The sequence below is a fragment of the Tinamus guttatus genome, unplaced genomic scaffold (genome assembly GCF_059628265.1).
Source record: "Tinamus guttatus ecotype Peru unplaced genomic scaffold, ASM5962826v1 Tinamus_guttatus_pri_ptg001861l, whole genome shotgun sequence".
Lineage (NCBI taxonomy): Eukaryota > Metazoa > Chordata > Aves > Tinamiformes > Tinamidae > Tinamus > Tinamus guttatus.
The window spans coordinates 83,684-107,584 of NW_028290395.1; the positions used below are offsets into that span (position 1 = coordinate 83,684).

The following is a 23,901-nucleotide window of genomic DNA, read 5'->3' on the forward strand; positions in this document are numbered from 1 at the left end:
TCTCCGCTTCATCCATCCCCTGACTCCATACTAGCACCAACGGCCTGCTAAAGCGTTTCGCAGAAAACACCAAGGAACCTGTTTCTCACTCCAACCACAAAGCGTGCGCAGCACGAGTCTTGGCACAGCAGAACACTTCCTTTGGCATGCCCTTTGCAGCCTCACTCCAAACGGGGCTCTCCGCTTCATCCATCCCCTGACTCCATACTAGCACCAACGGCCTGCTAAAGCGTTTCGCAGAAAACACCAAGGAACCTGTTTCTCACTCCAACCACAAAGCGTGCGCAGCACGAGTCTTGGCACAGCAGAACACTTCCTTTGGCATGCCCTTTGCAGCCTCACTCCAAACGGGGCTCTCCGCTTCATCCATCCCCTGACTCCATACTAGCACCAACGGGCTGCTAAAGCGTTTCGCAGAAAACACCAAGGAACCTGTTTCTCACTCCAACCACAAAGCGTGCGCAGCACGAGTCTTGGCACAGCAGAACACTTCCTTTGGCATGCCCTTTGCAGCCTCACTCCAAATGGGGCTCTCCGCTTCATCCATCCCCTGACTCCATACTAGCACCAACGGGCTGCTAAAGCGTTTCGCAGAAAACACCAACGAACCTGTTTCTCACTCCAAACACAAAGCGTGCGCAGCACGAGTCTTGGCACAGTAAAACATTTCCTTTGGCATGCCCTTTGCAGCCTCACTCCAAACGGGGCTCTCCGCTTCATCCATCCCCTGACTCCATACTAGCACCAACGGGCTGCTAAAGCGTTTCGCAGAAAACACCAAGGAACCTGTTTCTCACTCCAACCACAAAGCGTGCGCAGCACGAGTCTTGGCACAGCAGAACACTTCCCTTGGCATGCCCTTTGCAGCCTCACTCCAAACGGGGCTCTCCGCTTCATCCATCCCCTGAATCCATACTAGCACCAACGGGCTGCTAAAGCGTTTCGCAGAAAACACCAACGAACCTGTTTCTCACTCCAACCACAAAGCGTGCGCAGCACGAGTCTTGGCACAGCAGAACACTTCCTTTGGCATGCGCTTTGCAGCCTCACTCCAAACGGGGCTCTCGGCTTCATCCATCCCCTGACTCCATACTAGCACCAACGGCCTGCTAAAGCGTTTCGCAGAAAACACCAAGGAACCTGTTTCTCACTCCTGTAGGAGAAAGGGAGACTGCGACACCATATGGTCATCGACAAGACTCGTTTATTGAGCATTCAGTGTGCACTCTTATACACAACTTAATTAGGTTCATGCATATTGCAAGGCTTGAGCTCATGATTGGTTGCTAAGGAGGTTGCTATGTCCCGGCCACATAGGCTCTTTCCCAGCTCTGCAAAGTTGTTTACCCGAAACGGCTAACTACTCTTTTCCCACATAGCTCCCCATTCCCAGCCGGCCAAGGACAACTCACTAACACTCCCCAGTACATTATCAGCAAGGCGCAGGTGGTGCAGATTCCTAGCACAGTGCAGATTCTCAGCACAGCATCCCTCTACAATTCCCCCTTTTTTCTTTTGCACTAATCAAGCCTTGCTGGTAAGTGAGAATACTTTATGTCTAATACATGCAAAACCAGAATACCTTATGTCTAATACATGCAAAAGCACAGCCAAAAACTACAAGGCATAAACAATAAAACAACTAGTAATATTAGCCGTGATTTACTAATACATGCACCCATTCCCAAGTCCGTGTTGGCCTGCAAGGTCTTTCCAGTCGAGAGTCCGATGTCCTGCTGAGCAGCTTCCGTTGTCTATTGATCTGCTGACGGGCAGTTCAAGGACTCTTGATCATTTTAACGCCAAGGTTTTACCAACCGCCTGGAGCTGTAAGGTGTCCTCGATCTCCAAGCCATTCCTCTATAAGTCCTCCTTTTTTCTTTTGCAACAACCAGGCTTTATGAGTATGTAAGGATAGCATTCGCCTTAAGCACGCGAAGGCACAGCTGAATAAGCATAGGACAAAAAGCATAACAATCAAAAGCATCAGTCCTGTCTTAAGCGAGGATTTCAGTCACCCACCAATACCCAATAAATCAGTTAACCCATCCAGCCCAAAGAAGCCCACGTCTTTCTGTATCTCCTGGGTGTGTTCCATCAGCTGTTGGATTTGCTGGTGGATTGCCTTAGAGTGGTCTTGCAGGTCCATACAGCACATTCCTTCAAAGTAAGCACTGCATGTTGTACCTGTGACCCCCCGAGACTGCCAGCACCTGAGTTCTCTCACGGCAGACCATGTGAGCCACCGCTTCCAACCGAGGGGTCACACTCTTGCACGGTTGAACTGAGAAGATCCATTCTAAAACCGCATTCTAGCTGGTTCTTATTTTGTGTAGCTGCAGTAGCTTCCCTATCTCAAGGACACACTGTCCTCTACTTTACCTCTGCCTCACTCAGGCCCTGTGCACTAACTCCATCTGGCTATGTCCTTTCTCCATTAGCCAGGTTTGCACAATACTCTCCACACTTCCCCCGTTTTCTTTTTGGGCTATCAAACTCGCATTCCATTCTTGGTTGACTATTCGCGTAAGCATATTTTGCAAGCATTTAAAGATACATGGTACAAAGAGTATAATCATAATAAGCACGATCCCTATGGTAATTAAATGTTGCACAGCTGAGGTTAGCCATGGGCCCAAGCCGAGACCTTTTAGCCAATTATCAAGGCCGAATCCTGTATCTTGTTGCAAGTGTGTAGTTAAGTCGCGCAATGTCTCCAGCTGCTTATGTATGGAATTTGAATGATCAGAAAGGTTCATACAGCACATCCCTTCCAGTTCCTCACACCCATGACCATGTGCTAGCAACAGGAAATCAATAGCAGCTCGATTCTGTAAGGTAGCATGACGAACCGAATCAACATCTGTTAACAGCCCTGAAAGAGCTAGTGACGTGGCATTTGTTTGTTTTGCCAGCCAACATCCTAATTTTCTTAATGTCGCCAGCGCTTTTGCTGCCGCTACCCCCGGGGCGAGAAGGGATGCTACAAATGTTCTTTCGCGGGACCAAAAATCGGCGTTATCATCACAGTCACCTTGAAACGCGTGTGTCATTCTTTTTATCCTATGGCTCTTACGGTGCTGTTCTAGTATCATTGATGTGTTTGGCGTGAGTAGCGTTAGCCGCCCAAGCGTGCATGGGCCTCCCTCTATTTTGGAAGGAATTCCTGCCCACGCCCTGTCCCCGCATATTAAAAATACTCCTGGTGGTAAGGCAATCGGTGTGTTGGATGACTTGGATACGTTCTCCGAGGTTTTGTTACACCAAACGGTATTGTTACCCCATGTGGCATTGACTGACACAGGTAATGATTGGTTCCAACCTGTTCCCCGGTACACACTTGTCCAATTGAACCGTAGGCATGCATCAGCCTTGATTGACCCCAATAATTCTAACTCTTGGGGTTCTAAGGGAGCACGTGGAAAATGCGGTACGATCGCATCCCAACTATCCACGTAATTACGTGAATTGTTGCTTTGACAACTGTGAACTTTCTTAGGGCAGGGCCAAGCATCTAAAGGCACTCCCACTAAGCATGTGGAGAAAGGGCTTCCGGGTGAAGCTAGGGCCAAGCATATGGCCTCCTGCCCAGTCTGATTTGCAAGGGTGACCCATATATTTTGTTTTGGTTGAGCAGGTACCCATATGGCTCTACCCCAGCATGTGCACAACACTAGAATCAGTACAGTACGAAACATTTCTACGTTCCAGCGCACAAGGTTAATCAATTAGACCTTGTTCACAGTTCCTTGAAGATTCAGCCGCTACTCTGCATCCGGGTCAATCTCCCGAACAATCTCCTGCAGATTTCGTTTATCACAATCGTCGTGGGTATGGCTCGTCTCTGTGGATGCTATATTCTTTGGTGTCGGCGGTAATGCTGCCTTAGTCCATCTCGTGGGTACCCAGATTGTGCAATAGTTCGAGCTTCACCGATTCCGATACTGAATTGTCGTGCTAGTCCCTTTGCATTTTGGTGATACATGCTATGCGCCTCTCGGGCCATTGCTGTTTTGCCAATTGGGGGCGAGCTTTCTACTGACATTACTAATCTGTCGGCCCGGGCGTTGCCTTCTCCTAGGCCTATCTCCCATTTATGGCTTCGGATATGGATAACCGGCTCCTCCCTTGCCCTTAACGCCCTCTTTAACTGTAGGAGCAGCTGATATAGTCTTTTGTTGTTGACCTCCTTGATACTGGCATCCTCTATTCTAGAAACTACTCCTACCACATAAAGAGAGTCAGAAACTACGTTCAAAGGTCCCGTTAGGTATGTGACTGCCCATATCACTGCCAACAACTCCAGTGTCTGCAGACTGTCTTCAGGCGTCGCCTCAAGAATCTGCTGTTTCCACTCTTCCTCATGCTTCCATACGACGGCTGCTCGGCGAGATCTTTTTCCGGCATCCGTAAAGGCTGTTACAGCGCTTGGTATAGGCTCTTTTTCCCGGAGCGTTTTGGTAATCCAACTCCATTCTCCAATCCATTGTAACGCCTTGGGTGCTATTTCTCCTGTCTTTACTTCTGCTCCTGTTCCTAGGAGGGCTTCCGCAAGGTCTGCAGAATTCAACAGGTACCAGTCCAAGGTGGGTTTCTCGATGGGCAAATAGATCGTAGTCGGTTCTTGTCCAGTGACTTCTATAATGCGAAGCCGACCTTTTTGAATCAGTTTGGCAAGACTTTCGATTTTTTGAGTTATTGTTTTTCTTGTTTGCAAAGGTGGTGACAACCATTCCAACACCTTTGCCTCCCCCGTTTTCTTTTCATGCTGAGTAAGTGCGCCTAATAGATGTTCATCGCCATGCCAAATGGTAAGATTAACTGGACAGTCAAGTTGACGCCGAGACACAAAACCAGTAATTATACACTGGGTAATGTCTCGTAAAGCTTTTTCCTGTTCGGGGGTAACATTAACTTGAGTACAGGGATCAATACCCTTCAATAATGGTTGTAGTGCGTAAAGCAAGGTGTTTGGAATCCCTGTTACTGGCTTTAGCCATTGTAGATCACCTAAGAGCTTCTGCGCCTCATGTAAGGTTGTGATCGTTATATTTGATAACAATTTCTGAGGTCGGACCCTTTGTTCCGTAATTGTCCATCCCAGGTACTTCCAAGGTCGTGATCGTTGAATCTTTTCTGGGGCTACTACCAGTGAATGTTGCGCGAGAGTGGCTTCAATTATTCCTATTTGATCTTCCATGAAGACATCACTTTGTGAAAACAAAATGTCATCCATATAGTGGTAAATTACTGTATGAGGCATTATTTTTCTTAATGGCTGTAAAGCAGCATCCACATAAAGTTGACACAGCGTTGGCGAATTGCGCATCCCTTGTGGTAAGACTGTCCACTCAAATCTCTTATCTGGCTCGCCTCTATTTATAGCTGGGAGCGTAAAGGCAAAACGCTTCGTATCATCAGGGTGCAGATTGATGGTGAAAAAACAGTCCTTAAGATCAATAATCACAATTGGCCAATTTTCTGGTATCATGGCTGGATTGGGCAGGCCCGGCTGGAGGGCTCCCATTGGTTCCATCTGATTATTCACTGCTCTTAGATCGTGTAACAGCCGATATTTTCCTGACTTTTTCTTTATTACAAAAATGGGCGTATTCCAAGGGCTTGTGGATAGTTTTAAATGTCCTTGTTGAAACTGTTCTTGCACTAACTGATGAGCTTGTTCAAGACTTTCCCTTTTTAACGGCCATTGCTTAACCATCACTGGTTCTTGGGTGGTCCATGTGAGTGGTAATGGGAAAGTCCAAGCAATGGCAGTTATCCTAAAGGGTGAGCATTCGTTAATACCACCCCTAGTTGAGCCAGTACATCACGGCCGATTAGACAAGACACTGAAGGGGGGAGTGGCACGATGGAGAACACTACGGTTAATTGCTGTTCATCAAGTTGTAGGCTCACCATTGGCGTTTTTCTGGCCAAGGTGTATCCTCCAACCCCAGTCACTGTCTGCGTAGATGTATATGAAGGCCAATGGTTAGGCCAGGCGTCAGGGCTCACTATGCTGGTGTCCGCTCCGGTATCAAGAAGTGCAGTGATAGCGATCCCTTCCCCTTTATAAGTAATCTTAACAGTTCTCCGCGGTCGATCTTTCAAATCCAGGGTCAGTAAAGTAAGTTCCGTTGACCCAAAGGCTTTGGTACCTCGGGAGTCCATTCCTTCTGGTACAAGTCCTGCAGTAATTTGCGGTAGTGGAACAAGCTGAGCTATACGTTGACCTTGTTCAATCTTTAGTGGTGGGTAAGGGGTGTGGGCCATGATTTGTATTTCTCCAGTATAATCGGCATCTATTACTCCAGGGAGCACAAAGAGTCCCATTATAGAGGCTGAGGAGCGCCCCAACAACAAGGCTCCGAACGTGTGTCCGTCGATTACTATAGGTCCTCTGGTTCCTGTAGGTATCTTGGTAGGTCGATCGGTATACAGGGTGACGTCTACTGCGGCTGCCAGGTCCAAGCCGAGGGACCCTGCTGTTGCTGGTTGGAGACAGGAGGCGGCGCTGTTGCTCTTCCTCCGGTCATTTGTGTCATAGCGCGACCGGACGCGCTCCGCTGGCGGTTTCCCGACTTGCGACGGCAGGCAGCTGAATTATGCGAATCGGACTGGCAAGTCTGACACCAGACCCCGGTGGCTCGGCACGTTTTACGCATGTGGCCTCCTTTTCCACAGCGATAGCATTTAGCGCCGGGATAGATTTTAGGCGGGCCGCCAGGCGCAAGTACAGCAGCTTGGAGAGGTGCAAGAGCAGCTAACGCCTGTGTTTGTGAGGCTTCCGCCTGCTTTTTTAGCCCTTCCCCAAGATCTCTTATAGCCTCCACCAATAATACCTGAGACCCCGCTGGTATATTTGCCGCCCACTCCAGCAACTCCTCTATTGCCCAATTCCCAGGTAATGTGGCAATCAGCCTTTGTATGGTGGAATTACTATTTTGCAGTGCGCATTGTTTTAAAAGCGTCCCTTTCATCCAGTTCGGAGCCCCTGCCTTTTCTATTGCTGCTGCTACCCGGTCAACAAACGTGCCGAGAGGCTCCTCTCTGCCTTGCTTTATGCCCATATACGGTGGTACTCCTCCTGGTTCTTTCACTCTATCTAGAGCAATTCTAAACAATCTCATGGCTTCCCTTGCTTTCTCCGGCCCCATTAACACCTGCGCTTCAGTCCTCAGGTAATTACCCAGCCCCATTAGTTCATCTGCAGTGATTCCATGTAATGGATTTCCAGGCTGTCTTAGTGTGGCCACCGACTCATTGACAAGAGTCTGCCAATGTGCACCAAAGAGTAACTGTTGATGCTCCGTAAGCATGAGACGTGATATTCCTCGTAAATCATTTGGCAACAATACTTGCGTATCAAACAGGTAGTCCAACATTTGTTTAACGGGCTCGCTTTTAGGGCCAAATTGACTAACTGTTTGTCGCAATTGCATTAGTAATTTCCAATCTAATGGGTGAAACTCACCCCGCAGGCCAGCTGGATTGCCTTGTGGGTCATATATGGGAGTAAAAATGGCTGGAAACGCCAAGGGGCCAGAGGCTTGCAAGAGTGCGCCATCCCCCTCAGCAATTGCTCCCACAGGCGGAATTATGACTGTTCTAACCGCTGGAGCTCGCGGCTGCTCATCGTCCGTTCCATAATGTAAATTCTTTTCATGGGCTTCAATTGCCTGGTCTGCTGCCTTTTTCTCCACTACCCGTTGTAATAGCGCGTTATGCACCACCCTCCATTGTTTCCCCAGCTTTTTTGCTGTCTTATCATCATCCAATATTGCCTCCCATAACTTATCACCCAATTTACGCCATTCCGATAATTCGTGCACCGTATGCGGAACAATAAAGCAACCTTTCGCATAGCCCCATGCTAGCAACCCTGGTAACTCTTTCTTTAAGTCGATCCCCTGAACATTACACTGCTGTAAGGTACGGGTAAATAATTCATACGCCACTTGCCTATCCATTCCTGACGTCAGCGCTGTTGCAGCTCTCCAGGCTCCGGTGGCGCGTATGGCCCGAAACCACCTATATGATCTTCGGGGGTGCCGTCTTTCCAGCGTTTGCTCGGCGGATTTGCACCGTCCTGGCTGCAGAGGACCCAACTCCTACTTTCTCCACCGTGGAGCGTCCTCCTTTTTTCTTTTCAGTCCGGGAGGATTCAGTCCTTTGCTATATCACGTCGGGGTCACCATTTGTAGGAGAAAGGGAGACTGCGACACCATATGGTCATCGAGAAGACTCGTTTATTGAGCATTCAGTGTGCACTCTTATACACAACTTAATTAGGTTCATGCATATTGCAAGGCTTGAGCTCATGATTGGTTGCTAAGGAGGTTGCTATGTCCCGGCCGCATAGGCTCTTTCCCAGCTCTGCAAAGTTGTTTACCCGAAACGGCTAACTACTCTTTTCCCACATAGCTCCCCATTCCCAGCCGGCCAAGGACAACTCACTAACACTCCCCAGTACATTATCAGCAAGGCGCAGGTGGTGCAGATTCCTAGCACAGTGCAGATTCTCAGCACAGCATCCCTCTACACACTCCAACCACAAAGCGTGCGCAGCACGAGTCTTGGCACAGCAGAACACTTCCCTTGGCATGCCCTTTGCAGCCTCACTCCAAACGGGGCTCTCCGCTTCATCCATAACCTAACTCCATACTAGCACCAACGGGCTGCTAAAGCGTTTCGCAGAAAACACCAAGGAACCTGTTTGTCACTCCAACCACAAAGCGTGCGCAGCATGAGTCTTGGCACAGCAGAACACTTCCCTTGGCATGCCCTTTGCAGCCTCACTCCAAACGGGGCTCTCCGCTTCATCCATCCCCTGACTCCATACTAGCACCAACGGGCTGCTAAAGCGTTTCGCAGAAAACACCAAGGAACCTGTTTCTCACTGCAACCACAAAGCGTGCGCAGCACGAGTCTTGGGACAGCAGAACACTTCCCTTGGCATGCCCTTTGCAGCCTCACTCCAAACGGGGCTCTCCACTTCATCCATCCCCTGACTCCATACTAGCACCAACGGGCTGCTAAAGCGTTTCGCAGAAAACACCAAGGAACCTGTTTCTCACTCCAACCACAAAGCGTGCGCAGCACGAGTCTTGGCACAGCAGAACACTTCCCTTGGCATGCCCTTTGCAGCCTCACTCCAAACGGGGCTCTCCGCTTCATCCATCCCCTGACTCCATACTAGCACCAACGGGCTGCTAAAGCGTTTCGCAGAAAACACCAAGGAACCTGTTTCTCACTCCAACCACAAAGCGTGCGCAGCACGAGTCTTGGCACAGCAGAACACTTCCCTTGGCATGCCCTTTGCAGCCTCACTCCAAACGGGGCTCTCCGCTTCATCCATCCCCTGACGCCATACTAGCACCAACGGGCTGCTAAAGTGTTTCGCGGAAAACACCAACGAACCTGTTTCTCACTCCAACCACAAAGCATGCACAGCACGAGTCTTGGCACAGCAGAACACTTCCCTTGGCATGCCCTTTGCAGCCTCACTCCAAACGGGGCTCTCCGCTTCATCCATCCCCTAACTCCATACTAGCACCAACGGGCTGCTAAAGCGTTTCGCAGAAAACACCAAGGAACCTGTTTGTCACTCCAACCACAAAGCGTGCGCAGCATGAGTCTTGGCACAGCAGAACACTTCCCTTGGCATGCCCTTTGCAGCCTCACTCCAAATGGGGCTCTCCGCTTCATCCATCCCCTGACTCCATACTAGCACCAACGGGCTGCTAAAGCGTTTCGCAGAAAACACCAAGGAACCTGTTTCTCACTGCAACCACAAAGCGTGCGCAGCACGAGTCTTGGGACAGCAGAACACTTCCCTTGGCATGCCCTTTGCAGCCTCACTCCAAACGGGGCTCTCCACTTCATCCATCCCCTGACTCCATACTAGCACCAACGGGCTGCTAAAGCGTTTCGCAGAAAACACCAAGGAACCTGTTTCTCACTCCAACCACAAAGCGTGCGCAGCACGAGTCTTGGCACAGCAGAACACTTCCCTTGGCATGCGCTTTGTAGCCTCACTCCAAACGGGGCTCTCCGCTTCATCCATCCCCTGACTCCATACTAGCACCAACGGGCTGCTAAAGCGTTTTGCAGAAAACACCAACGAACCTGTTTCTCACTCCCACCACAGAGTGTGCGCAGCACGAGTCTTGGCACAGCAGAACACTTCCCTTGGCATGCCCTTTGCAGCCTCACTCCAAACGGGGCTCTCCGCTTCATCCATCCCCTGACTCCATACTAGCACCAACGGGCTGCTAAAGCGTTTCGCAGAAAACACCAAGGAACCTGTTTCTCATTCCAATCACAAAGCGTGCGCAGCACGAGTCTTGGCACAGCAGAACACTTCCCTTGGCATGCCCTTTGCAGCCTCACTCCAAACGGGGCTCTCCGCTTCATCCATCCCCTGACTCCATACTAGCACCAACGGGCTGCTAAAGCGTTTCGCGGAAAACACCAAGGAACCTGTTTCTCACTCCAAGCACAAAGCGTGCGCAGCATGAGTCTTGGCACAGCAGAACACTTCCCTTGGCATGCCCTTTGCGCAGCCTCACTCCAAACGGGGCTCTCCGCTTCATCCATCCCCTGACTCCATACTAGCACCAACGGGCTGCTAAAGCGTTTCGCGGAAAACACCAAGGAACCTGTTTCTCACTCCAACCACAAAGCGTGCGCCGCACGAGTCTTGGCACAGCAGAACACTTCCCTTGGCATGCGCTTTGCAGCCTCACTCCAAACGGGGCTCTCCGCTTCATCCATCCCCTGACGCCATACTAGCACCAACGGGTTGCTAAAGCGTTTCGCAGAAAACACCAAGGAACCTGTTTCTCACTCCAACCACAAAGCGTGCGCAGCACGAGTCTTGGCACAGCAGAACACTTCCCTTGGCATGCCCTTTGCAGTCTCACTCCAAACGGGGCTCTCCGCTTCATCCATCCCCTGACTCCATACTAGCACCAACGGCCTTCAAAAGCGTTTCGCAGAAAACACTAACGAACCTGTTTCTCACTCCAACCACAAAGCGTGCGCAGCACGAGTCTTGGCACAGCAGAACACTTCCCTTAGCATGCCCTTTGCAGCCTCACTCCAAACGGGGCTCTCCGCTTCATCCATCCCCTGACTCCATACTAGCACCAACGGGCTGCTAAAGCGTTTCGCGGAAAACACCAAGGAACCTGTTTCTCACTCCAACCACAAAGCGTGCGCAGCACGAGTCTTGGCACAGCAGAACACTTCCCTTGGCATGCGCTTTGCAGCCTCACTCCAAACGGGGCTCTCCGCTTCATCCATCCCCTGACTCCATACTAGCACCAACGGGCTGCTAAAGCGTTTCGCGGAAAACCCCAAGGAACCTGTTTCTCACTCCAACCACAAAGCGTGCGCAGCACGAGTCTTGGCACAGCAGAACACTTCCCTTGCATGCCCTTTGCAGCCTCACTCCAAACGGGGCTCTCCGCTTCATCCATCCCCTGACTCCATACTAGCACCAACGGGCTGCTAAAGCCTTTCGCAGAAAACACCAAGGAACCTGTTTCTCACTCCAAGCACAAAGCGTGCGCAGCACGAGTCTTGGCACAGCAGAACACTTCCCTTGGCATGCCCTTTGCAGCCTCACTCCAAACGGGGCTCTCCGCTTCATCCATCCCCTGACTCCATACTAGCTCCAACGGGCTGCTAAAGCGTTTCGCAGAAAACACCAAGGAACCTGTTTCTCACTCCAAGCACAAAGCGTGCGCAGCACGAGTCTTGGCACAGCAGAACACTTCCCTTGGCATGCCCTTTGCAGTCTCACTCCAAACGGGGCTCTCCGCTTCATCCATCCCCTGACTCCATACTAGCACCAACGGCCTTCAAAGCGTTTCGCAGAAAACACTAACGAACCTGTTTCTCACTCCAACCACAAAGCGTGCGCAGCACGAGTCTTGGCACAGCAGAACACTTCCCTTAGCATGCCCTTTGCAGCCTCACTCCAAACAGGGCTCTCCGCTTCATCCATCCCCTGACGCCATACTAGCACCAACGGGCTGCTAAAGCGTTTCGCGGAAAACACCAAGGAACCTGTTTCTCACTCCAACCACAAAGCGTGCGCAGCACGAGTCTTGGCACAGCAGAACACTTCCCTTGGCATGCGCTTTGCAGCCTCACTCCAAACGGGGCTCTCCGCTTCATCCATCCCCTGACTCCATACTAGCACCAACGGGTTGCTAAAGCGTTTCGCAGAAAACACCAAGGAACCTGTTTCTCACTCCAACCACAAAGCGTGCGCCGCACGAGTCTTGGCACAGCAGAACACTTCCCTTGGCATGCCCTTTGCAGCCTCACTCCAAACGGGGCTCTCCGCTTCATCCATCCCCTGACTCCATACTAGCACCAACCGCCTTCAAAAGCGTTTCGCAGAAAACACCAAGGAACCTGTTTCTCACTCCAAGCACAAAGCGTGCGCAGCACGAGTCTTGGCACAGCAGAACACTTCCCTTGGCATGCGCTTTGCAGCCTCACTCCAAACGGGGCTCTCCGCTTCATCCATCCCCTGACTCCATACTAGCACCAACGGGCTGCTAAAGCGTTTCGCAGAAAACCCCAAGGAACCTGTTTCTCACTCCAACCACAAAGCGTGCGCAGCACGAGTCTTGGCACAGCAGAACACTTCCCTTGGCATGCCCTTTGCAGCCTCACTCCAAACGGGGCTCTCCGCTTCATCCATCCCCTGACTCCATACTAGCACCAACGGCCTGCTAAAGCGTTTCGCAGAAAACACCAAGGAACCTGTTTCTCACTCCAACCACAAAGCGTGCGCAGCACGAGTCTTGGCACAGCAGAACACTTCCCTTGGCATGCGCTTTGCAGCCTTACTCCAAACGGGGCTCTCCGCTTCATCCATCCCCTGACTCCATACTAGCACCAACGGGCTGCTAAAGCGTTTCGCAGAAAAAAACCAAGGAACCTGTTTCTCACTCCAACCACAAAGCGTGCGCCGCACGAGTCTTGGCACAGCAGAACACTTCCCTTGGCATGCCCTTTGCAGCTTCACTCCAAACGGGGCTCTCCGCTTCATCCATCCCCTGACTCCATACTAGCACCAACGGGCTGCTAAAGCGTTTCGCAGAAAACACCAAGGAACCTGTTTCTCACTCCAACCACAAAGCGTGCGCAGCACGAGTCTTGGCATAGCAGAACACTTCCCTTGGCATGCGCTTTGCAGCCTCACTCCAAACGGGGCATCCATCAACGGGCTGCTCATCCTCCTACCATACTAGCACCAACGGGCTGCTAAAGCGTTTCGCGAAAACACCAACGAACCTGTTTCTCACTCCAACCACAAAGCGTGCGCAGCACGAGTCTTGGCACTAGCAGAACACTTCCCTTGGCATGCCCTTTGCAGCCTCACTCCAAACGGGGCTCTCCGCTTCATCCATCCCCTGACTCCATACTAGCACCAACGGCTTCAGAAGCGTTTCGCAGAAAACACCAACGAACCTGTTTCTCACTCCAACCACAAAGCGTGCGCAGCACGAGTCTTGGCACAGCAGAACACTTCCCTTGGCATGCCCTTTGCAGCCTCACTCCAAGGGCTCTCCGCTTCATCCATCCCCTGACTCCATACTAGCACCAACGGGCTGCTAAAGCCTTTCGCAGAAAACACCAAGGAACCTGTTTCTCACTCCAAGCACAAAGCGTGCGCAGCACGAGTCTTGGCACAGCAGAACACTTCCCTTGGCATGCCCTTTGCAGCCTCACTCCAAACGGGGCTCTCCGCTTCATCCATCCCCTGACTCCATACTAGCTCCAACGGGCTGCTAAAGCGTTTCGCAGAAAACACCAAGGAACCTGTTTCTCACTCCAAGCACAAAGCGTGCGCAGCACGAGTCTTGGCACAGCAGAACACTTCCCTTGGCATGCCCTTTGCAGTCTCACTCCAAACGGGGCTCTCCGCTTCATCCATCCCCTGACTCCATACTAGCACCAACGGCCTTCAAAAGCGTTTCGCAGAAAACACTAACGAACCTGTTTCTCACTCCAACCACAAAGCGTGCGCAGCACGAGTCTTGGCACAGCAGAACACTTCCCTTAGCATGCCCTTTGCAGCCTCACTCCAAACAGGGCTCTCCGCTTCATCCATCCCCTGACGCCATACTAGCACCAACGGGCTGCTAAAGCGTTTCGCGGAAAACACCAAGGAACCTGTTTCTCACTCCAACCACAAAGCGTGCGCAGCACGAGTCTTGGCACAGCAGAACACTTCCCTTGGCATGCGCTTTGCAGCCTCACTCCAAACGGGGCTCTCCGCTTCATCCATCCCCTGACTCCATACTAGCACCAACGGGTTGCTAAAGCGTTTCGCAGAAAACACCAAGGAACCTGTTTCTCACTCCAACCACAAAGCGTGCGCCGCACGAGTCTTGGCACAGCAGAACACTTCCCTTGGCATGCCCTTTGCAGCCTCACTCCAAACGGGGCTCTCCGCTTCATCCATCCCCTGACTCCATACTAGCACCAACCGCCTTCAAAAGCGTTTCGCAGAAAACACCAAGGAACCTGTTTCTCACTCCAAGCACAAAGCGTGCGCAGCACGAGTCTTGGCACAGCAGAACACTTCCCTTGGCATGCGCTTTGCAGCCTCACTCCAAACGGGGCTCTCCGCTTCATCCATCCCCTGACTCCATACTAGCACCAACGGGCTGCTAAAGCGTTTCGCAGAAAACCCCAAGGAACCTGTTTCTCACTCCAACCACAAAGCGTGCGCAGCACGAGTCTTGGCACAGCAGAACACTTCCCTTGGCATGCCCTTTGCAGCCTCACTCCAAACGGGGCTCTCCGCTTCATCCATCCCCTGACTCCATACTAGCACCAACGGCCTGCTAAAGCGTTTCGCAGAAAACACCAAGGAACCTGTTTCTCACTCCAACCACAAAGCGTGCGCAGCACGAGTCTTGGCACAGCAGAACACTTCCCTTGGCATGCGCTTTGCAGCCTTACTCCAAACGGGGCTCTCCGCTTCATCCATCCCCTGACTCCATACTAGCACCAACGGGCTGCTAAAGCGTTTCGCAGAAAAAAACCAAGGAACCTGTTTCTCACTCCAACCACAAAGCGTGCGCCGCACGAGTCTTGGCACAGCAGAACACTTCCCTTGGCATGCCCTTTGCAGCTTCACTCCAAACGGGGCTCTCCGCTTCATCCATCCCCTGACTCCATACTAGCACCAACGGGCTGCTAAAGCGTTTCGCAGAAAACACCAAGGAACCTGTTTCTCACTCCAACCACAAAGCGTGCGCAGCACGAGTCTTGGCATAGCAGAACACTTCCCTTGGCATGCGCTTTGCAGCCTCACTCCAAACGGGGCTCTCCGCTTCATCCATCCCCTGACTCCATACTAGCACCAACGGGCTGCTAAAGCGTTTCGCGGAAAACACCAACGAACCTGTTTCTCACTCCAACCACAAAGCGTGCGCAGCACGAGTCTTGGCACAGCAGAACACTTCCCTTGGCATGCCCTTTGCAGCCTCACTCCAAACGGGGCTCTCCGCTTCATCCATCCCCTGACTCCATACTAGCACCAACGGCCTTCAGAAGCGTTTCGCAGAAAACACCAACGAACCTGTTTCTCACTCCAACCACAAAGCGTGCGCAGCACGAGTCTTGGCACAGCAGAACACTTCCCTTGGCATGCCCTTTCCAGCCTCACTCCAAACGGGGCTCTCCGCTTCATCCATCCCCTGACTCCATACTAGCACCAACGGGCTGCTAAAGCGTTTCGCAGAAAACACCAAGGAACCTGTTTCTCACTCCAACCACAAAGCGTGCGCAGCACGAGTCTTGGCACAGCAGAACACTTCCCTTGGCATGCCCTTTGCAGCCTCACTCCAAACGGGGCTCTCCGCTTCATCCATCCCCTGACTCCATACTAGCACCAACGGGCTGCTAAAGCGTTTCGCAGAAAACACCAAGGAACCTGTTTCTCACTCCAACCACAAAGCGTGCGCAGCATGAGTCTTGGCACAGCAGAACACTTCCCTTGGCATGCCCTTTGCAGCCTCACTCCAAACGGGGCTCTCCGCTTCATCCATCCCCTGACTCCATACTAGCACCAACGGGCTGCTAAAGCGTTTCGCAGAAAACACCAAGGAACCTGTTTCTCACTGCAACCACAAAGCGTGCGCAGCACGAGTCTTGGGACAGCAGAACACTTCCCTTGGCATGCCCTTTGCAGCCTCACTCCAAACGGGGCTCTCCACTTCATCCATCCCCTGACTCCATACTAGCACCAACGGGCTGCTAAAGCGTTTCGCAGAAAACACCAAGGAACCTGTTTCTCACTCCAACCACAAAGCGTGCGCAGCACGAGTCTTGGCACAGCAGAACACTTCCCTTGGCATGCCCTTTGCAGCCTCACTCCAAACGGGGCTCTCCGCTTCATCCATCCCCTGACTCCATACTAGCACCAACGGGCTGCTAAAGCGTTTCGCAGAAAACACCAAGGAACCTGTTTCTCACTCCAACCACAAAGCGTGCGCAGCACGAGTCTTGGCACAGCAGAACACTTCCCTTGGCATGCCCTTTGCAGCCTCACTCCAAACGGGGCTCTCCGCTTCATCCATCCCCTAACTCCATACTAGCACCAACGGGCTGCTAAAGCGTTTCGCGGAAAACACCAACGAACCTGTTTCTCACTCCAACCACAAAGCATGCACAGCACGAGTCTTGGCACAGCAGAACACTTCCCTTGGCATGCCCTTTGCAGCCTCACTCCAAACGGGGCTCTCCGCTTCATCCATCCCCTAACTCCATACTAGCACCAACGGGCTGCTAAAGCGTTTCGCAGAAAACACCAAGGAACCTGTTTGTCACTCCAACCACAAAGCGTGCGCAGCATGAGTCTTGGCACAGCAGAACACTTCCCTTGGCATGCCCTTTGCAGCCTCACTCCAAACGGGGCTCTCCGCTTCATCCATCCCCTGACTCCATACTAGCACCAACGGGCTGCTAAAGCGTTTCGCAGAAAACACCAAGGAACCTGTTTCTCACTGCAACCACAAAGCGTGCGCAGCACGAGTCTTGGGACAGCAGAACACTTCCCTTGGCATGCCCTTTGCAGCCTCACTCCAAACGGGGCTCTCCACTTCATCCATCCCCTGACTCCATACTAGCACCAACGGGCTGCTAAAGCGTTTCGCAGAAAACACCAAGGAACCTGTTTCTCACTCCAACCACAAAGCGTGCGCAGCACGAGTCTTGGCACAGCAGAACACTTCCCTTGGCATGCGCTTTGTAGCCTCACTCCAAACGGGGCTCTCCGCTTCATCCATCCCCTGACTCCATACTAGCACCAACGGGCTGCTAAAGCGTTTTGCAGAAAACACCAACGAACCTGTTTCTCACTCCCACCACAGAGTGTGCGCAGCACGAGTCTTGGCACAGCAGAACACTTCCCTTGGCATGCCCTTTGCAGCCTCACTCCAAACGGGGCTCTCCGCTTCATCCATCCCCTGACTCCATACTAGCACCAACGGGCTGCTAAAGCGTTTCGCAGAAAACACCAAGGAACCTGTTTCTCATTCCAATCACAAAGCGTGCGCAGCACGAGTCTTGGCACAGCAGAACACTTCCCTTGGCATGCCCTTTGCAGCCTCACTCCAAACGGGGCTCTCCGCTTCATCCATCCCCTGACTCCATACTAGCACCAACGGGCTGCTAAAGCGTTTCGCGGAAAACACCAAGGAACCTGTTTCTCACTCCAAGCACAAAGCGTGCGCAGCATGAGTCTTGGCACAGCAGAACACTTCCCTTGGCATGCCCTTTGCAGCCTCACTCCAAACGGGGCTCTCCGCTTCATCCATCCCCTGACTCCATACTAGCACCAACGGGCTGCTAAAGCGTTTCGCGGAAAACACCAAGGAACCTGTTTCTCACTCCAACCACAAAGCGTGCGCCGCACGAGTCTTGGCACAGCAGAACACTTCCCTTGGCATGCGCTTTGCAGCCTCACTCCAAACGGGGCTCTCCGCTTCATCCATCCCCTGACGCCATACTAGCACCAACGGGTTGCTAAAGCGTTTCGCAGAAAACACCAAGGAACCTGTTTCTCACTCCAACCACAAAGCGTGCGCAGCACGAGTCTTGGCACAGCAGAACACTTCCCTTGGCATGCCCTTTGCAGTCTCACTCCAAACGGGGCTCTCCGCTTCATCCATCCCCTGACTCCATACTAGCACCAACGGCCTTCAAAAGCGTTTCGCAGAAAACACTAACGAACCTGTTTCTCACTCCAACCACAAAGCGTGCGCAGCACGAGTCTTGGCACAGCAGAACACTTCCCTTAGCATGCCCTTTGCAGCCTCACTCCAAACGGGGCTCTCCGCTTCATCCATCCCCTGACTCCATACTAGCACCAACGGGCTGCTAAAGCGTTTCGCGGAAAACACCAAGGAACCTGTTTCTCACTCCAACCACAAAGCGTGCGCAGCACGAGTCTTGGCACAGCAGAACACTTCCCTTGGCATGCGCTTTGCAGCCTCACTCCAAACGGGGCTCTCCGCTTCATCCATCCCCTGACTCCATACTAGCACCAACGGGCTGCTAAAGCGTTTCGCGGAAAACCCCAAGGAACCTGTTTCTCACTCCAACCACAAAGCGTGCGCAGCACGAGTCTTGGCACAGCAGAACACTTCCCTTGGCATGCCCTTTGCAGCCTCACTCCAAACGGGGCTCTCCGCTTCATCCATCCCCTGACTCCATACTAGCACCAACGGGCTGCTAAAGCCTTTCGCAGAAAACACCAAGGAACCTGTTTCTCACTCCAAGCACAAAGCGTGCGCAGCACGAGTCTTGGCACAGCAGAACACTTCCCTTGGCATGCCCTTTGCAGCCTCACTCCAAACGGGGCTCTCCGCTTCATCCATCCCCTGACTCCATACTAGCACCAACGGGCTGCTAAAGCGTTTCGCAGAAAACACCAAGGAACCTGTTTCTCACTGCAACCACAAAGCGTGCGCAGCACGAGTCTTGGCACAGCAGAACACTTCCCTTGGCATGCCCTTTGCAGCCTCACTCCAAACGGGGCTCTCCACTTCATCCATCCCCTGACTCCATACTAGCACCAACGGGCTGCTAAAGCGTTTCGCAGAAAACACCAAGGAACCTGTTTCTCACTCCAACCACAAAGCGTGCGCAGCACGAGTCTTGGCACAGCAGAACACTTCCCTTGGCATGCCCTTTGCAGCCTCACTCCAAACGGGGCTCTCCGCTTCATCCATCCCCTGACTCCATACTAGCACCAACGGGCTGCTAAAGCGTTTCGCAGAAAACACCAAGGAACCTGTTTCTCACTCCAACCACAAAGCGTGCGCAGCACGAGTCTTGGCACAGCAGAACACTTCCCTTGGCATGCCCTTTGCAGCCTCACTCCAAACGGGGCTCTCCGCTTCATCCATCCCCTGACTCCATACTAGCACCAACGGGCTGCTAAAGTGTTTCGCGGAAAACACCAACGAACCTGTTTCTCACTCCAACCACAAAGCATGCACAGCACGAGTCTTGGCACAGCAGAACACTTCCCTTGGCATGCCCTTTGCAGCCTCACTCCAAACGGGGCTCTCCGCTTCATCCATCCCCTGACTCCATACTAGCACCAACGGGCTGCTAAAGCGTTTCGCAGAAAACACCAAGGAACCTGTTTCTCACTGCAACCACAAAGCGTGCGCAGCACGAGTCTTGGGACAGCAGAACACTTCCCTTGGCATGCCCTTTGCAGCCTCACTCCAAACGGGGCTCTCCACTTCATCCATCCCCTGACTCCATACTAGCACCAACGGGCTGCTAAAGCGTTTCGCAGAAAACACCAAGGAACCTGTTTCTCACTCCAACCACAAAGCGTGCGCAGCACGAGTCTTGGCACAGCAGAACACTTCCCTTGGCATGCGCTTTGTAGCCTCACTCCAAACGGGGCTCTCCGCTTCATCCATCCCCTGACTCCATACTAGCACCAACGGGCTGCTAAAGCGTTTCGCAGAAAACACCAACGAACCTGTTTCTCATTCCAATCACAAAGCGTGCGCAGCACGAGTCTTGGCACAGCAGAACACTTCCCTTGGCATGCCCTTTGCAGCCTCACTCCAAACGGGGCTCTCCGCTTCATCCATCCCCTGACTCCATACTAGCACCAACGGGCTGCTAAAGCGTTTCGCGGAAAACACCAAGGAACCTGTTTCTCACTCCAAGCACAAAGCGTGCGCAGCATGAGTCTTGGCACAGCAGAACACTTCCCTTGGCATGCCCTTTGCAGCCTCACTCCAAACGGGGCTCTCCGCTTCATCCATCCCCTGACTCCATACTAGCACCAACGGGCTGCTAAAGCGTTTCGCGGAAAACACCAAGGAACCTGTTTCTCACTCCAACCACAAAGCGTGCGCCGCACGAGTCTTGGCACAGCAGAACACTTCCCTTGGCATGCGCTTTGCAGCCTCACTCCAAACGGGGCTCTCCGCTTCATCCATCCCCTGACGCCATACTAGCACCAACGGGTTGCTAAAGCGTTTCGCAGAAAACACCAAGGAACCTGTTTCTCACTCCAACCACAAAGCGTGCGCAGCACGAGTCTTGGCACAGCAGAACACTTCCCTTGGCATGCCCTTTGCAGTCTCACTCCAAACGGGGCTCTCCGCTTCATCCATCCCCTGACTCCATACTAGCACCAACGGCCTTCAAAAGCGTTTCGCAGAAAACACTAACGAACCTGTTTCTCACTCCAACCACAAAGCGTGCGCAGCACGAGTCTTGGCACAGCAGAACACTTCCCTTAGCATGCCCTTTGCAGCCTCACTCCAAACGGGGCTCTCCGCTTCATCCATCCCCTGACTCCATACTAGCACCAACGGGCTGCTAAAGCGTTTCGCGGAAAACACCAAGGAACCTGTTTCTCACTCCAACCACAAAGCGTGCGCAGCACGAGTCTTGGCACAGCAGAACACTTCCCTTGGCATGCGCTTTGCAGCCTCACTCCAAACGGGGCTCTCCGCTTCATCCATCCCCTGACTCCATACTAGCACCAACGGGCTGCTAAAGCGTTTCGCGGAAAACCCCAAGGAACCTGTTTCTCACTCCAACCACAAAGCGTGCGCAGCACGAGTCTTGGCACAGCAGAACACTTCCCTTGGCATGCCCTTTGCAGCCTCACTCCAAACGGGGCTCTCCGCTTCATCCATCCCCTGACTCCATACTAGCACCAACGGGCTGCTAAAGCCTTTCGCAGAAAACACCAAGGAACCTGTTTCTCACTCCAAGCACAAAGCGTGCGCAGCACGAGTCTTGGCACAGCAGAACACTTCCCTTGGCATGCCCTTTGCAGCCTCACTCCAAACGGGGCTCTCCGCTTCATCCATCCCCTGACTCCATACTAGCTCCAACGGGCTGCTAAAGCGTTTCGCAGAAAACACCAAGGAACCTGTTTCTCACTCCAAGCACAAAGCGTGCGCAGCACGAGTCTTGGCACAGCAGAACACTTCCCTTGGCATGCCCTTTGCAGTCTCACTCCAAACGGGGCTCTCCGCTTCATCCATCCCCTGACTCCATACTAGCACCAACGGCCTTCAAAAGCGTTTCGCAGAAAACACTAACGAACCTGTTTCTCACTCCAACCACAAAGCGTGCGCAGCACGAGTCTTGGCACAGCAGAACACTTCCCTTAGCATGCCCTTTGCAGCCTCACTCCAAACAGGGCTCTCCGCTTCATCCATCCCCTGACGCCATACTAGCACCAACGGGCTGCTAAAGCGTTTCGCAGAAAACACCAAGGAACCTGTTTCTCACTCCAACCACAAAGCGTGCGCAGCACGAGTCTTGGCACAGCAGAACACTTCCCTTGGCATGCGCTTTGCAGCCTCACTCCAAACGGGGCTCTCCGCTTCATCCATCCCCTGACTCCATACTAGCACCAACGGGTTGCTAAAGCGTTTCGCAGAAAACACCAAGGAACCTGTTTCTCACTCCAACCACAAAGCGTGCGCCGCACGAGTCTTGGCACAGCAGAACACTTCCCTTGGCATGCCCTTTGCAGCCTCACTCCAAACGGGGCTCTCCGCTTCATCCATCCCCTGACTCCATACTAGCACCAACCGCCTTCAAAAGCGTTTCGCAGAAAACACCAAGGAACCTGTTTCTCACTCCAACCACAAAGCGTGCGCAGCACGAGTCTTGGCACAGCAGAACACTTCCCTTGGCATGCGCTTTGCAGCCTCACTCCAAACGGGGCTCTCCGCTTCATCCATCCCCTGACTCCATACTAGCACCAACGGGCTGCTAAAGCGTTTCGCAGAAAACCCCAAGGAACCTGTTTCTCACTCCAACCACAAAGCGTGCGCAGCACGAGTCTTGGCACAGCAGAACACTTCCCTTGGCATGCCCTTTGCAGCCTCACTCCAAACGGGGCTCTCCGCTTCATCCATCCCCTGACTCCATACTAGCACCAACGGCCTGCTAAAGCGTTTCGCAGAAAACACCAAGGAACCTGTTTCTCACTCCAACCACAAAGCGTGCGCAGCACGAGTCTTGGCACAGCAGAACACTTCCCTTGGCATGCGCTTTGCAGCCTTACTCCAAACGGGGCTCTCCGCTTCATCCATCCCCTGACTCCATACTAGCACCAACGGGCTGCTAAAGCGTTTCGCAGAAAAAAACCAAGGAACCTGTTTCTCACTCCAACCACAAAGCGTGCGCCGCACGAGTCTTGGCACAGCAGAACACTTCCCTTGGCATGCCCTTTGCAGCTTCACTCCAAACGGGGCTCTCCGCTTCATCCATCCCCTGACTCCATACTAGCACCAACGGGCTGCTAAAGCGTTTCGCAGAAAACACCAAGGAACCTGTTTCTCACTCCAACCACAAAGCGTGCGCAGCACGAGTCTTGGCATAGCAGAACACTTCCCTTGGCATGCGCTTTGCAGCCTCACTCCAAACGGGGCTCTCCGCTTCATCCATCCCCTGACTCCATACTAGCACCAACGGGCTGCTAAAGCGTTTCGCGGAAAACACCAACGAACCTGTTTCTCACTCCAACCACAAAGCGTGCGCAGCACGAGTCTTGGCACAGCAGAACACTTCCCTTGGCATGCCCTTTGCAGCCTCACTCCAAACGGGGCTCTCCGCTTCATCCATCCCCTGACTCCATACTAGCACCAACGGCCTTCAGAAGCGTTTCGCAGAAAACACCAACGAACCTGTTTCTCACTCCAACCACAAAGCGTGCGCAGCACGAGTCTTGGCACAGCAGAACACTTCCCTTGGCATGCCCTTTCCAGCCTCACTCCAAACGGGGCTCTCCGCTTCATCCATCCCCTGACTCCATACTAGCACCAACGGGCTGCTAAAGCGTTTCGCAGAAAACACCAAGGAACCTGTTTCTCACTCCAACCACAAAGCGTGCGCAGCACGAGTCTTGGCACAGCAGAACACTTCCCTTGGCATGCCCTTTGCAGCCTCACTCCAAACGGGGCTCTCCGCTTCATCCATCCCCTGACTCCATACTAGCACCAACGGGCTGCTAAAGCGTTTCGCGGAAAACACGAAGGAACCTGTTTCTCACTCCCACCACAAAGCGTGCGCAGCACGAGTCTTGGCACAGCAGAACACTTCCCTTGGCATGCCCTTTGCAGCCTCACTCCAAACGGGGCTCTCCGCTTCATCCATCCCCTAACTCCATACTAGCACCCACGGGCTGCTAAAGCGTTTCGCAGAAAACACCAAGGAACCTGTTTCTCACTCCAACCACAAAGCGTGCGCAGCACGAGTCTTGGCACAGCAGAACACTTCCCTTGGCATGCGCTTTGCAGCCTCACTCCAAACAGGGCTCTCCGCTTCATCCATCCCCTAACTCCATACTAGCACCAACGG

The 23,901-nt window shown here is 52.8% G+C and overlaps 1 protein-coding gene across 1 annotated transcript; it reads right to left on the reverse strand.

Annotated features, from left to right (window-relative positions):
• Window positions 1–2,393: 2,393 nt before the first annotated feature.
• Window positions 2,394–4,475, reverse strand: LOC148589997 (syncytin-A-like). The gene is made up of 2 exons (XM_088539589.1): window positions 4,376–4,475; window positions 2,394–3,322 (listed from the first exon to the last, which is right to left on the reverse strand). Exons 1-2 carry the CDS (start codon window positions 4,473–4,475, stop codon window positions 2,394–2,396), a joined length of 1,029 nt encoding a protein of 342 aa, XP_088395715.1.
• Between the last annotated feature and the right edge of the window lie 19,426 nt (window positions 4,476–23,901).